A 13,844-nucleotide genomic window follows, 5' to 3' on the forward strand; every position below is an offset into this window, starting at 1 on the left:
AAGAGTATAAACCTATATCCATAAGAGTAGAAGATAGAATAATCAGATGATATATACAACGGATAAAGTTGTTTCCTGGTATATTTTGTTCTCCCTCCCCCCATTCTGATACTAGCTCTCTAAGGGAAAAGTCTGGATGGGAATTAGAGATGGCAGAAGGTGCTATGCAGCATAAAAAAAGCTTCCCAGGGCATTCCAATATACTTCTCATTCCTTTCTTCAAGAAACAATATTTTAAAGAAATGCAATTTTATTATCTGTATAACGATAATGCAACCTTATATTTAACAATATATTACAACCTGTAAAGCTCTTTCTTACAAATATGATGGAGTTTGAGTGTCACCATAAACCCATGAATATATAGGATTTTTTATTCCTACCTTAGAGAGAAGAAAACCAAGGCTCCAAGAACTGAAGTTACCTATTCAAGGATCATGGAATTAGTAAATCAGAGTCAGCTTTCAGGTATGTTTCATGGTGCCAACAAAACAGAGGCCTGCCAGGATTTGGTCCAGTGCCCAGTACAGAGAAAAATGCTACTCAAAGGCAGCAAGTATGATAACAACAATCAACTTTTCAAAAGATTATATTCAAATTGGATTTTAGCTGTTTAGAAGGGGATTTTAAAAAGCCCTAATCTCCTTTAAGAAAAAAGAGTGAAGTTGGGTTAATAGAAGGCTTGTGTATAAAGGGCTTATGGCAGTCTCCAAAGATGGCTGTCCACAATCCCTTCTCTGCCTGTCTCTGCTTAAGAGTTCTATTTTAGCCTCTTTCACTGATTCTTCCTTCCTCTGTCCAAACCTTAGATGCTGCTACTTTCCAGGGTTCTGTCCTTGGCCCTTTTGTTTCTGAATCTGTTCTCTAATCTCATGGCTTCATACTCTCAAATCTCTCCCATCCAGGTCTTTTGCCCAAGCTCAAGATATATTTAAAACTGCCTTTGAGACTCAGGGGTCCTACAGGCTTATTAAGTTCAATATGTCAAATATTGACTCCATTATCAGTCCCTCACTTGTGTATATTGTAGTTTACTTGACCTTCGTTAAGTAGATTTACAGATATTATCTCATTTTAATTAAGTCAATTCTCACATTTTAGCAAAGTTTTATTTAGAAAGTACTTACTGCAACTTGAGTCATGATCAAATGATAGTATGAAACCTTTCATCTCCCATTGTTTAAAAATATCTATTTCATACATACACACTGAAAACTGAGTATACAAAATAGAAAGTGTTTTGTTTTACCAGTGGGAGACAGACAAACAAAAAATTGTGGACACCACTGCTCCAACAGGAAACGCTGGTTAAGAAAGTTCATTATTGTCTGCACTCCAACTCTCTCAGGCTATGTAAAACAGCACTCCACTGACTGGGGAAAATCTTACATGTGTATAGATTTTTAAAAAATATATCATATATTTCTAAGAAAATGTTTCAAATGCAAATATCTTGGTAACAAACTTCCTTATTGTATTAATCAAGAACATAAAATCTTGGAGAAGATCAGATGTAGAATAATAATATGTCTGAACTACAAAGGCCAAGCCTAAAAACACATAAGGAGATTATGTACATTATTAGATAAGGAATGAGCCAATGTTCCAAACTACAGAAAGCAAATTTGATGTTTTTCTTGACATATGGTAGATCAATAGAAAAAAGTGGCATAGATGGCCACTCGAGACATACTGGCAACTGAGGTAAACAATGAAAAAACTTAATATTCAAGTTGTAAACCACTGAAAGAAGGCCACTTTTTATTTACTACCAAATTTCTAGTCCAAGTTCACAAATCAAACGTGCTTTCTGAACCGTATTCTTTTCTGAATAATACAGTTTATTTGACACACTGTAATTAACAATTAGGTTGTTTTTTAAAATTTTTTAGAGAGACACGGTCTCACTATGTTGCCCAGACTCGTCTCAAACTCCTGGCCTCATACAATCTCCCACCTTGGCCTCCCAAAGTGTTGGGATTACAGATGTGAGCCACCGTACCTTGCCCAACATTATTTTAAATGACTGTTTTTTCCCCAAAGATGAATTTTCATCAAAAAAGTAAAAAAGAGAACATATCAAGTTACACGTATTTCCTCTATCACACACATCCAACTAAAATGGTGACCTACAAATAAATATTTCAGATATTCTTCATAATCCTTCATTTGTAAAAAACAGGAATGCAGAAAGGACTTTGGTTTTAAAAGGGAGGTCAATTTGGAAATATTTCCTTCTAAATTTATGAATGTTTTCTAAATCAAAATGTTTTTGATTACTTTATGATAAGCATTTCTCCCCCTATGGTTGAATCCTCTCTGTTTTGGGTCTACAACTTTAGTCTCATACAATTAAGTAGATTTAAATTTAATTTCTTAATAAAAAATACAGAAGAATATGAGATGGTATATAGAATATTTCCATGCAACTACTATTGAAAGGCACAAAAACAAAAATCAGGTTTTGTGTGTATGTATGTTATTTTTAAAGAAATTCCTTTAAAAATTAATTTCCTCATGATGTAAGATGACTCCATTCCTTCAGAGAAGTCATGTTAAACAACCAAACACACACCTAATCTAAATGGGAAAGGATGTATGCCTTTGTGCTCTTATTATTAAATAATTCTTTTAATTGTTCCGAATTCATGTTATTTTTAGTTCAGTGACTATAGCTGTCAGTTTCATTTGGCCCTGTTCTATGAACTATCTGAATGGACCCCTGGTGATGCTGGCATTGTTCTGGCTAGAAATGCGGAACATGACAGAACAAGCATAGATCATACATTTATTAGTTAGGACTTGGAGCCTCCAACTATGTTAGAACTTCAATATCTATTAATAAACTGGCAGAGTGGAACTGCCATCTGCTGACAAGATGGATTTGACAACATAAAAGTAAAGCTTTGATTATTCAAACTTTCTTCTGAATTTTTCAGGCAGTCTTTTAATACCTGCCACAATACATCTCACCCGTTTTCTAGGCTTTTATTTCAAATAATATGCTCATGCTATCTTTTAAGCTACACATGTACAATGCAAAAATTATCTCTGTAGCTGCCTCTTAACTATAGTAATTCCAGATTTCTACTGAAATCAGTGGTCACTTTCACATGAAAGAATGTATTGATTGTTTTAGGTATCCATAATTAAATAGTGACTAACAAATCTATGTACTCAGTTTGTTTAGACCACTATAAATTAGGTTTTTCTCTAATACCAATTCCCCATATATTTGTAACTTAAACTTACAAAGTATATATAACTGTTTAAGTTCTATCTGTATCTCCTCTTTGTAGCATATTTTAGCTTTTAAAACAAAACCTTTGTGTGTCTCCTTAACAAAGCTGAAGAATATATACAAATGCTGCAGTAATTTTATGTGTCCAATACTGTAGCTTTGTTCCTACACTATAGTTGAGGTCAGCATTATGGGTCTCCCGTTTCAAAAGCAACCATTGTAAATAGTGTCTTTTTAGCACTCTGTAGTAAAGACCTACCATACGTGGCTTATCATAGCATCTGGCCCTTTACAGCATTTTTTATCCCTGCTAAACAAAAGTATCTGCTAACTATAATAGAGTCGACATTAAAACAAGACTCGGATCTCATTTCTAATGTAAGTGTTGCCTTAGCCAAATTGCATAACTTAGCTTCTGTTTTCTCACATGTAATAGAAGAGAACAAGATGGGCATTTAATTCTTATGATTATGCTGTGATACTTTCAGGTACTCATTGAACAAATATGTATAGAGAACCTTCTAGGTTCTAGACATTGGGGTTACAAAAGTGAATAAGGCACCTTACATTTTGCTGAAGGAGAGACACAATTTCAGTTACTGGTAAGTACCATGAAAGATAATAGAAATGACAAAGATCTAGGTTGCTCAGGGAATGCTTCTCTAAGGAAGTATTAATAACATTTGAGGTGGGACTTGACTGGTGAGGAGTCAGTCATCTTAAGTTCTGGGGGAACAGCACTTTAGGCAGAGGAATAACTGCAAAGAAAATTCATCTTAGTGACTTTCCCAACCCAAGATGGTCACTTTATTCAAAACCTAGTTTTAAACTTGTCCCTACTCAATGGAACCTTCTGTGATTAACTCTATTTTCAAATTATGGCTTAAGTGTTTAATTTACACTATATTCACAGTTTTAAATTTGTGGTCTATAGTTAACTGTTTTGTGTTTACTCCTGTCTCATATCATACTAAGTCAGACATTTTAAGGAGCGAATCCTAGGATTCTTCTATCATCTTTTTTTTTTTTTTTGAGACAGTCTCCCTCTGTTGTCCAGGCTAGGGTGCGGTGGCGTGATCTCAGCTCACTGCAACCTCTGCCTCCTGGGTTCAAACGACTCTCATGCCTCAGCCACTCAAGTAGCTGGGATTACAGGCCTGTGCTACCACACCCAGCTAATTTTTGTACTTTTAGTAGTGATGGGGTTTCTCCGTGTTGGCCAGGGTGGTCTTGAACTCCTGGCTTCAAGTGATCTGCCCGCATTGGCCCTCCAAAGTGCTGGGGATTACAGGTGTGAGCCACCGCACCAAGCCCTATTCATCTTTTATAGTACCTCAGAGTATTACGCACAGATGAGAATGTTCATTAAATGCTCAGGACCAACTACACTAAAAAGGAAATCAGTATTTTGTTTCCCCTTTCCCATATTAGGTTTGGTTATAGAGTACTTCAGAAAGTACTGAGTGACACTGTAAATCCAGTGGAAAGGGCAACTGACTCACAAGTGAGAAATCTCATATTCAATTCCCAGCTTTACCATTTACTTAGGCATGCGGATTCTGGCAAGTCAAACTCTATGACTGCTTGTCAGTATCTGTAAAATGGGATATCATTTGCCCTGTCGACCCAGGATTAGTTGGTCACCAACTAAATTCTATAGGAGACCACGATCACTGTCTTTAAAGAACTTCTAAGCTTACTGTAGAAAACAGTTAAATACTGGAAAAAATGAATTTGTTTTCATTTTAGAACTGGAAAAGACCTTAAATGATCTTGTTCAATCAGTTTACATGAGTAACCACAGGCCCAGAAAAATGTGGTGACTTCCTCAAAGTTACAAAAATATATTATGGCAGAATCAGTACAGCATCTAAATTTTCTTTTTCAGTCCAGAACACTTTCCACTATACCACCCTGTGTAACACTTCTTGCAACCCATCCCCTTTTATTCCAACATTGTCTACAGCCAGATCTAGATGGTAAATCCTAAATGACTTTTAAAAAGTACCTAGGCAGATTTCTGAGGCTGAGACCTTACCTAATTTGATTGAATTGAATTGAATCTAAGATGTGCCAAACTAATACTACTGAGTTACAATATTAGAAATGCAAGATCAGCTAATGTCTTAGAAATATGTATCTACTAAATGGCTGCATATTTGGCCTGTGGTTGAATTATTATTATTTTTTTACAGTTTCTAATTATATTGATATAATACAATTCAATTATATTGAGAAATACATGATTTTCTTAATTTAGAAGGTAATATTCTCATACAATATAAAATATTGGAAGCAACATAAAATAGTTTTTGTTTCTGGTCATCTTCCTCTGTTACCTTACAATTGAACTGGAAGTGTAATCTAAGTTGACAAATAGCTAATAAGTATTCATGGTTCACCCTGGATTGTGTAACACTGGTTTAATGCATGCAAATGAAGAAGATGATGGAAATTATGTAATGCTTTCAATATCAGAAAGGTCCAAATTCAATCTTTAATGCAAAAATGAACTAAGTATCAAACATGAAAGGGAATAAAACAAACAAAAAACCCAAATGACTGCCTAATATTAGAAACAAATTTTCATCTAAAAACAAAAACCTACTCCCAGAAATGTCCTAAACACACACACACCCACATACACACAAAGATTGAAACATTATCTAAACTGAGAGAAGGGTCTTGGAAACACAGAAACCTAACCAGAAGCGAAATAGCTTTAGGGGAAGAACATCAAAGTGATAACTACCTCCTTAGTAATTTGTTTTTCCCTGAATCAAGAATGTAAAAAGCTTTAGAAAGTAGCATTCAAAAACTAAGGTTTTAAGAACCAAATGAAGTAAGTTTGTGAAAGCATTTAGTAGACCATAAAGCACAAGTTATTATTATATAACAATTTGTAGTCTACAAGCATAGCAATTCACCACAGAGCAGACGTAAACGCTTATTTAAAAACTGCAATTCTTGTATACTGACTCACTGAATTTTTATTCTTAAAAAAGAATATTGGCCATGAAAGCTGGATCAACTATCCACTTCTGGAAAAGGAATTTATCATAGCCTCAATGTAAAAAAAATAAACTAAAATTTCCCCCTCTTTTCAAAATACAGGTCTTCTTTTAGCCATGTGACCTTAAAGCAGGTCACATTTCCTCTCTGGAACTAGGTTTCCTAATATGTGTCAAGCCCTGTGGTAGGTGTTTTGCATATAATGTCTACTAAGATCTGATATGCAGATAAAATGAAACAGAATTTATTAGTCTTTTCTTAGAGTAAACTAAACTTCAAAGGGGTTAGGAAACTTGTCCCAAATCACACAGCTAATAAATGGAATATCTGATACACTGAACTTTCCTCTAACTCCAAAGACCTTGCTCTTCCCACCATATTATCTTGTAAAATGAGGATATTCTCAATGATCTCTAAAGTTACTTTATGTGATAAAAAATATATAAATTCAGTAATCCATTACTCTTCCAAAACATGCACAGGAAAAAAAAATTATTTGTTGAACGTTATCTCACTACTTTGAACTTGCTGACACTTAAAAATAATTGTAGTATTTTAAAGTAGACATAACTCGTTGACAATCTGTAATATTTCACTAGGTTTTTCATGGGATATATAACGCAAAGTGCTTAATAAATTTAAAAAATGGCAAATAAATGGTAAGAGACAGTATTTTCAACCAAAGTTTTTAACAAGTTCTAAAGTGTCTTTAAAAAATATATATGCAGTTTTTACTTTTCTAAATTTTATAGTCATTAGAACCCAATTTACCTGTTAATTTGAAAAACGGCGCTTTAAAGTCACTTTGAAATATCTTGTTCTAAAATAAATTACTGCAGAATAAAGAAAGGATATGGGTTTTCTGATAGCGATTTCTAGTCTAATGTTATATTCTGATTGTCACCGAAATCATTCGTTATCTCTTCAGAATATGCTACTTGAAACATCTTTTGATCGTAGACCAGTATATGTTACTTATGGTGAAATTCACCTACATTAGCTCAACTGAAAGCCGAGCATTTAAACATTACGGGTACCTTTGCTGTGCGGTATCGGAGAAATTGAGAACCATTCGGTGCTAAGGGAAACACTTTATTAGACTTGATGATCTACTAATTTAACAAGCATTTATTGAGCATCCCCTACATGCCAGGTACTGAAGTAGAAGTCGAACATAATACAATCTTTGGCCATTAAGAACATCACGTCCAGCGGACTGAAACTCCAGAACGGCTACGATCTTCGCTGAAACTACTACTTACAGATACGAGAACTGGTGGACCACACTATCTCACCAGTTCATTCTCCTGTTTATCACCGGAATATTAAATCCAAAATCAAGAGTACCCAAGAGAGGAAAAAAGGCAGCTACTCCCGAGCAGTTGAGCTCAGAGAGTAACCCCCACTCCCACGTTACTGAGAGCTGTGGGGTCTCCCGGGTGGACCCCGCAGGGTCCCGCGAATCAGAGGGGCCGGGGAGGCACCTTCAGAGCCGGGACCAGGCAGAGGCGGGGGCGGGGCGGGCCGGGACCGGCGTCTCCATGCCGGGCCTCGCTCACCTCTTCCACCTCGATCTCCTTGTAGTCGATCTCTTCAAAGTTGAGGACCTGAGAAGGGGCTTCGATCATCTCACCGGCCGAAGACGAGGAGGAGGAGGAGGCGGCAGAGGCTGTAGACATGATCCCTCGCGGCGCCCGGTGGGGCCGGGAACGGTGCCGCCCGGACAATCCGGGTGAGACCCGCGCCCACCCGCCTCCGGACCGACCCTCAGCCTGGAGCCGCGCAGTCCTACTACCCGGCGACCCGTGGCGGGGGTAGAGGCAGCGGCCACAGCCGTGTCCGGCTCTGGCTCCGCTGCGTTTTCCGCCGACGGGCCCCGCCCACTACACTTCCGGTTCCGGGCTTAAATCGGAAACAGAAGGAGGGCCGTAAACTCCGGGGTAGGGGAGGGGAGAATTTTGTGACTTGGAAAGAAAAGGAGGGACAGGTTGGGGGTGGGGTGGAGTAAGCTAAGAAGCAAGCTTGGACCTCTAGAACAAGCCTCAGCAACCGGATGATACCGCGAGAGAGGATGCCTGACGTAATTAAAGTGCGCGAACGGAAGTGGCGCGGAACATGACGGAAAATCAGTACGGTTGGTCCCTTAAGGACCAGCGGGAAAGATAAAAGCTGGGGTTTCGTCTGTGCTGCGTGAAATATGTCTTGGCCTCACTTCCTCTCCTCTGAGCTGCCTGCAGACAGGCGAGGTGGTGTTGAACTGTGTTTTTTGTGACGAAGCTTTTAAGTTTCATCCCTAAACTAAGTTGACCTGTTTCTTTAAGACGGCTTGCAAGATATGTTTTCCTCAATGTGGGATATAGAAAGAAGTTGCTCCTGTTACTTTGAGCTAGTACCTGACGACATGAGAAATTCTAAAAGAGCGAATCGGATCATGGAACATGAATAACTATGGAGGCTGAGTGATCAAGAACAGAAGTTAATATTTTGGTGTTGCAAACTTTCCACGGATTAGGTGAATAAGGTATTTATAATTTGGTGTGTTCATCTCAAGTTATGGATTACGAGTGCGGGGCACTAGTGCTTTAGATTGGTAAATGAATCATCAACAGTCGCCTTGAAAATCAAATATTTTCGTCACCATTTTCAGGACATGAGAAAATACGCTGAGAGTTTAAAGCAATTATGGTCCTCACAAACTAGATCAATCTGTCCCCAAGATGGTCAGTATTGCTCATGTTGTACTACCAACACAAGTTTTAGTTTTAAACTAACTGTTGAACTTTATATAGTCCGTTTGACATAAAGCCTAACTGTGGAAATTGGAGTTAGAGATGAAGATTTAAAGACCAAGAATGGATTCCTGCGAATGTCAAATTCTAAGTTTCAGTAAGAGACTGAAAGGGGGAAGTGAGGAAAATAGTAATTGGAATGTCACCAGAGGAGAGCTTTCCAATGAAGAAGTAGCCAACCAAGTATATGCTGTATAGAATTATGTTAAACACATTTGGGATTGAAAATAGATCATTGGATTTCACCATCAAGAAGTTATAAACTCCTGGGAAACATTGTCACTTTTTATTCGTAGTTCTAGTGACACGCAGTGACAGTTTGATGAGTGGATAAAAAAATGAAAGAAGCGATAATTTCTTTTCACTGTACACTCTCTCTTTGCATGCTCTTACCCAAGGTCTCTGTTTCTCATACTATTTTTATAATGATGACTCCTAATCTCCAAATGCTCAAGATTTTTCCTGAATTCTGGACCTATTGGTCATCTGTACTTAGACAAACACCTTTCAGATACCACAGAAAATTCAAAAGTTGTCACCCACCACAAATATATTCCTATGTTATTTTCCTATGTCACTTAAGGATGCCATCACCCAGTTGGTTGTCCAAGTGAGAAATCAGGGCATGTGAAATGGTGTGTGGTGCACTGATACCCAATAGAAGCTGATTTAGTCAGTGGGACAGTCATTTTCACCTGTCATTCCCCTTGCATTTCCAAAGAAGAATGGTCACTTCTTACCTTGTGCTATAACTCTGCAGGTCTATATCTGATTTCCCTTTAACACCTTGATCTTGCTGCCAGGTGGGAACTCAATAAATACTTACATATTCTGTACAAATGAATAGCTTTTGTCAATCCTCCCTTTCCCTGGAGTGTAAGATATGTTTCCTGTACCTTCAGTTTAGGACTGGAATCTTGACAAAGGGCTAATTACTACAGCCATGATGCAGTTCTCCTGCTTGATTTTTTCCCCCCAAAATTTTGTTACAAAAATGTCAAACATAGAGAAAGGTTGAAAGAATGTTATGGTGAACACCTATATGCCCACCACCAAGATTCTACCTTTAACATTTTACTATACTTGCTTTATCATAATATACATAGGTGCATCTCTCCATCCATGTTTACATCCATCTACCATTTTGCTAGATGCATTTCAAAGTGAATTGATTACAAGATTTTGAATATCTTCTACCCCAACACTTCTATGTTTTATCCACTGATTTGGACTTCTGATATTGATGCCAGTCTAAAATCAATTTTTGTCCAACTTGCTTGCAGATTACTTTTTTCTTTTTTGTCTGCCTGCGCCTTTTCCCTAGCTTCTAGTAATAGATGGAAAATTTCATCAGTGTTTATGTCTCTGGGTTCAGTTATTCCCAAGGTCCAATCCATCTCTTACATTCTGTGATTTGGTTATGTGAGCTAGTAAATTACCATTTCATTTAAGCTGGTCCAAGTTGTATTTTTGTCACTTGTAACCAAATAATCCTAAGTAATAAAGTTTAAATGCAGAGGAATGATGGAGGGGAGCTGAACCTCTCTCAGTTCACTTCAATTTTGACTTTGCATTTCCTTTAACTTTCATGAATGAAGGATAGAAACTTGACCTCACAATTTCATGTCAACTTCAGTCGCCAGTCTGTGTGTCTCCACAAGTTTCCAGATACATAATAAAACTATTTAGGTAAATTCCTTGAAGTCCCTCTGAGTTTGAACACCCTCCACCATTCTCCCTCATGTCAGCACCCTAGTAACTACTCTCTTTTAACTTCCAACTCTGTCTTCAATTTTGGCCCTTTTATACTCTCCAGGGGATGAGAGGAGAAGGGTTTCAAAATCCATTTCCCACCACCTCTTTGCGTGTTCTAAATGAGATTCTGATCTTACTTGGCTCATTTTGGGTGTAGGGATATCTGGGACCTATTTTCATGGAGGCTTAGCAGAAACTGGGACTAAAGTAGCACCACTTTAATGTTCTGGGTCATATATATGTCAGACAAGTGTTCCATATTTCCATCATAGGCTTGATGATAACACCAATAATAGTTTCCATTATTCTCTTCTGCCTTTTGTGGTATTTGCTATATTCTACAATAGTCTTTTTCAATCATTTTTTTCATTATTGTTCTTTTAAGGAGCCTTTTTAGACATCTTAATGCCCCTCCTCAAAGTTTTAATACCTCAGATACACTGTATATCTATTATTGTATTGTATGTATATTTGTGCTTTATATGTAAAAAGAGTAAGATTTTTTATCTCCCCAGTTTTTGCCCCCTTTGGAGGTTTTATTGCCTTCATTGAGAATGCATGTACTAGCAGTTTCATTTTTCACATGACACATCACAAAGTACAACAGAGAGCATCTCTTGGTAGCCATCTCAGAAGAGCAGTTAAACATTCCTTTTCAAAAGCCCTTGGTAAGTGTACCCTTGAGGGATGGGGAACAGGATGCTTGAGGATACACACAGTCATGCGCTGCATAACGATTTTTTGGTCAATGGACCTCATATGTGGCAGTGGTCCTATATGATTATAATGAAGCTGAAAAAATCCTATTGGCTACTGACATTGTAGCCATAGTAATGTCATAGCATGACACATTACTTATAGTGCATTACTCGTGTTTGTGGTCATACTGGTGGAAACAAACTTCTGCTAGTCATACGAAAGTATAATACAATTATGTGCAGTGCATAATATTGATAATGATAAACAACTGTTACTGGTTTATATAATTAATATACTATACTTTTTAATTGTTATTTTACAGTGTACTCCTACTTCCATAAAAAAAACTATAAAACAGCCTCAGGCAGGTCCTTCAGGAGGTATTCCAGAAGAAGGCATTGTTACAAGAGATGACTGCTCCGTGCGTGTTATTGCCTCTGAAGACTTTCTGGTGGGACACCAGATGGGACACCACCTCCGATGTGGAGGTGGAAGATAGTGACGTTGATGATCCTGACCCTGTGTAGGTAGACCTAGGCCAACATGTGTTTGTCTTAGTTTTTAGCCAAAACGTTTAAAAACTAAAAAAAAAAAAAAAAAAAAAAATTAAACAGAAAAAAGTGTATAGAATAAGGATACAAATAAAATACTTTTTTACAGATGTTCAGTGTGTTTGTGTTTTAAAGCTAAGTGTTATTACAAAAGAGTCAAAAAGTTTTAAAAAATTTAAAAGTTTATGAAGTAAAAGAGTTATAATAAGCTAAGGTTAATTTATTGTTGAAGAAAACTTTTAAAAAATAAATTTAGTGTAACCCAAGAGTACAGTGTTTATTAAGTCTACAGTAGTGTACAGTAATGTTCTAGGCCTTCACATTCACTCACCAGTCACTCACTGGCTCACCCAGAGTAACTTCTAGTCTTGCAAACTCCATTTATGGTGAACGCCCTATGTAGGTGTACCATTTTTTTTTATCTTTTATATTGTATCGTTACTGTACCTTTTCTATGTTTAGATACACAAATACCATTGTGTTACATTTGCCTGCAGTATTCAGTATAGTAACATGGTTTATACAGGCTTGTAGCCTAGGAACAGGTATACCTGTTATATACCTAGGTATACCATATAGCCTAGGTGTATAGTAGGCTATATCATCTTGTAATGATATAAGTATATAATGTTTGTATAAGTACACTCTATGATGCTCACATAATGATGGAATTGCCAATCAACACACTTCTCAAAACTTATCCCTGTAGTTAAGCAATGCATGACTGTGCGTTGTTTAACTTAGACTGAGGGCTCCTGGAAACATGGGCTCTAAGGAGGAGGAGGAGATGCTAACCCGAAGGAAAATCTTAATACTCTTAGGAAGAGCAAAGCAGGGAATGGTTTGTGGCTGGTGGGTATGCAACCAGCAAATGCTCATTATTCATATGTTTATTCAGATTGAGCTCTGTGATGGTTAATTTTGTGTCAACTTGATTTGGCTAAGGTATAGCCAGCTAGCTGGCAAAACATTATATCTGGGTGTGTCGGCGAGGGTGTATTTGGAAGAGATTAGCATTTGATTAAGTAGGCTGAGTAAAGAAGATCTGACCTCACCAATGTAGGGAGTCATCATCCCATTGTTGAGAGCCCAACAGGACAAAAAGGTAAAGGAAGGATGATTCACTCTGTCTTCTTGAGCTGGGACATCTATTTCCTCTGTATTCAGACATCAGAGATCCTGGGTCTTGGCCTTTGGACTTCAGGACTTACACCAGTCCTCCCCTCAGGCCTTTAGAGCCCGTCTGAGAGTTACACACTTGGCTCCCCTGGTTCTCAGGCCTTGGACTGGATTACACTACTGGCTTTCCTTGTTCTCTAGCTTATAGAAAGCAGATGGTGTAACTTCATGGCCTCCATAATTACATGAGCCAATTTGCATAATAAATCTCCTCATATATATCTTATTGGTTTTGATTCTCCAGAAAGCCCTAACACAAGCTCTATACCTAGAAAGTGCTATTTTTACTGCCCGAGACCCAAACCCACCCAACCCAATTAAATATTATTCTTTCCAGGAATTCAGAAATAGTTTTCTGCTGCACTGTATTCAGAACTGGAGTATGCAGAGGATAGCCAGTCCCTTAGCATTTTAGTGACACTGCTAGAGAGCAGCATTTCTTTAATATATATATTTGTTCTATGTTTTCTACCCTCCATATCTTCATCCCAGGTCTTTGGCATCCCAGGAGAAACTAAGCTGGAACTTAGCCAACTCATGGAGCTACAGGAAGTGTTGGTGTTCCAGTTACCCACAATGTAGCTTTTAAGGGCGAGCATTGCAAAGGTGGAGGCTTCT

At 37.6% G+C, this 13,844-nt stretch overlaps 1 protein-coding gene across 5 annotated transcripts in view; it reads right to left on the reverse strand.

The window, feature by feature from the left end:
* The window catches only part of MAP3K7 (mitogen-activated protein kinase kinase kinase 7), a 74,519-nt gene extending 66,272 nt beyond the window's left edge, over positions 1–8,247 (reverse strand). For all 5 annotated transcript variants that reach the window (XR_004029327.1, XR_004029326.1, XR_004029325.1 and 2 more), the window contains exon 1: positions 7,813–8,247. Coding sequence is in view for 2 of the 5 variants with exons in the window: in XM_003258343.4 (XP_003258391.1) it covers positions 7,813–7,932 (120 nt within the window). In the remaining 3 variants the exon portion in view is untranslated. The remainder of the gene's footprint in view (positions 1–7,812) is intronic.
* Positions 8,248–13,844: the final 5,597 nt, after the last annotated feature.

Source organism: Nomascus leucogenys, chromosome 3 (genome assembly GCF_006542625.1).
Source record: "Nomascus leucogenys isolate Asia chromosome 3, Asia_NLE_v1, whole genome shotgun sequence".
In the NCBI taxonomy this organism is placed as follows: Eukaryota; Metazoa; Chordata; class Mammalia; order Primates; family Hylobatidae; genus Nomascus; species Nomascus leucogenys.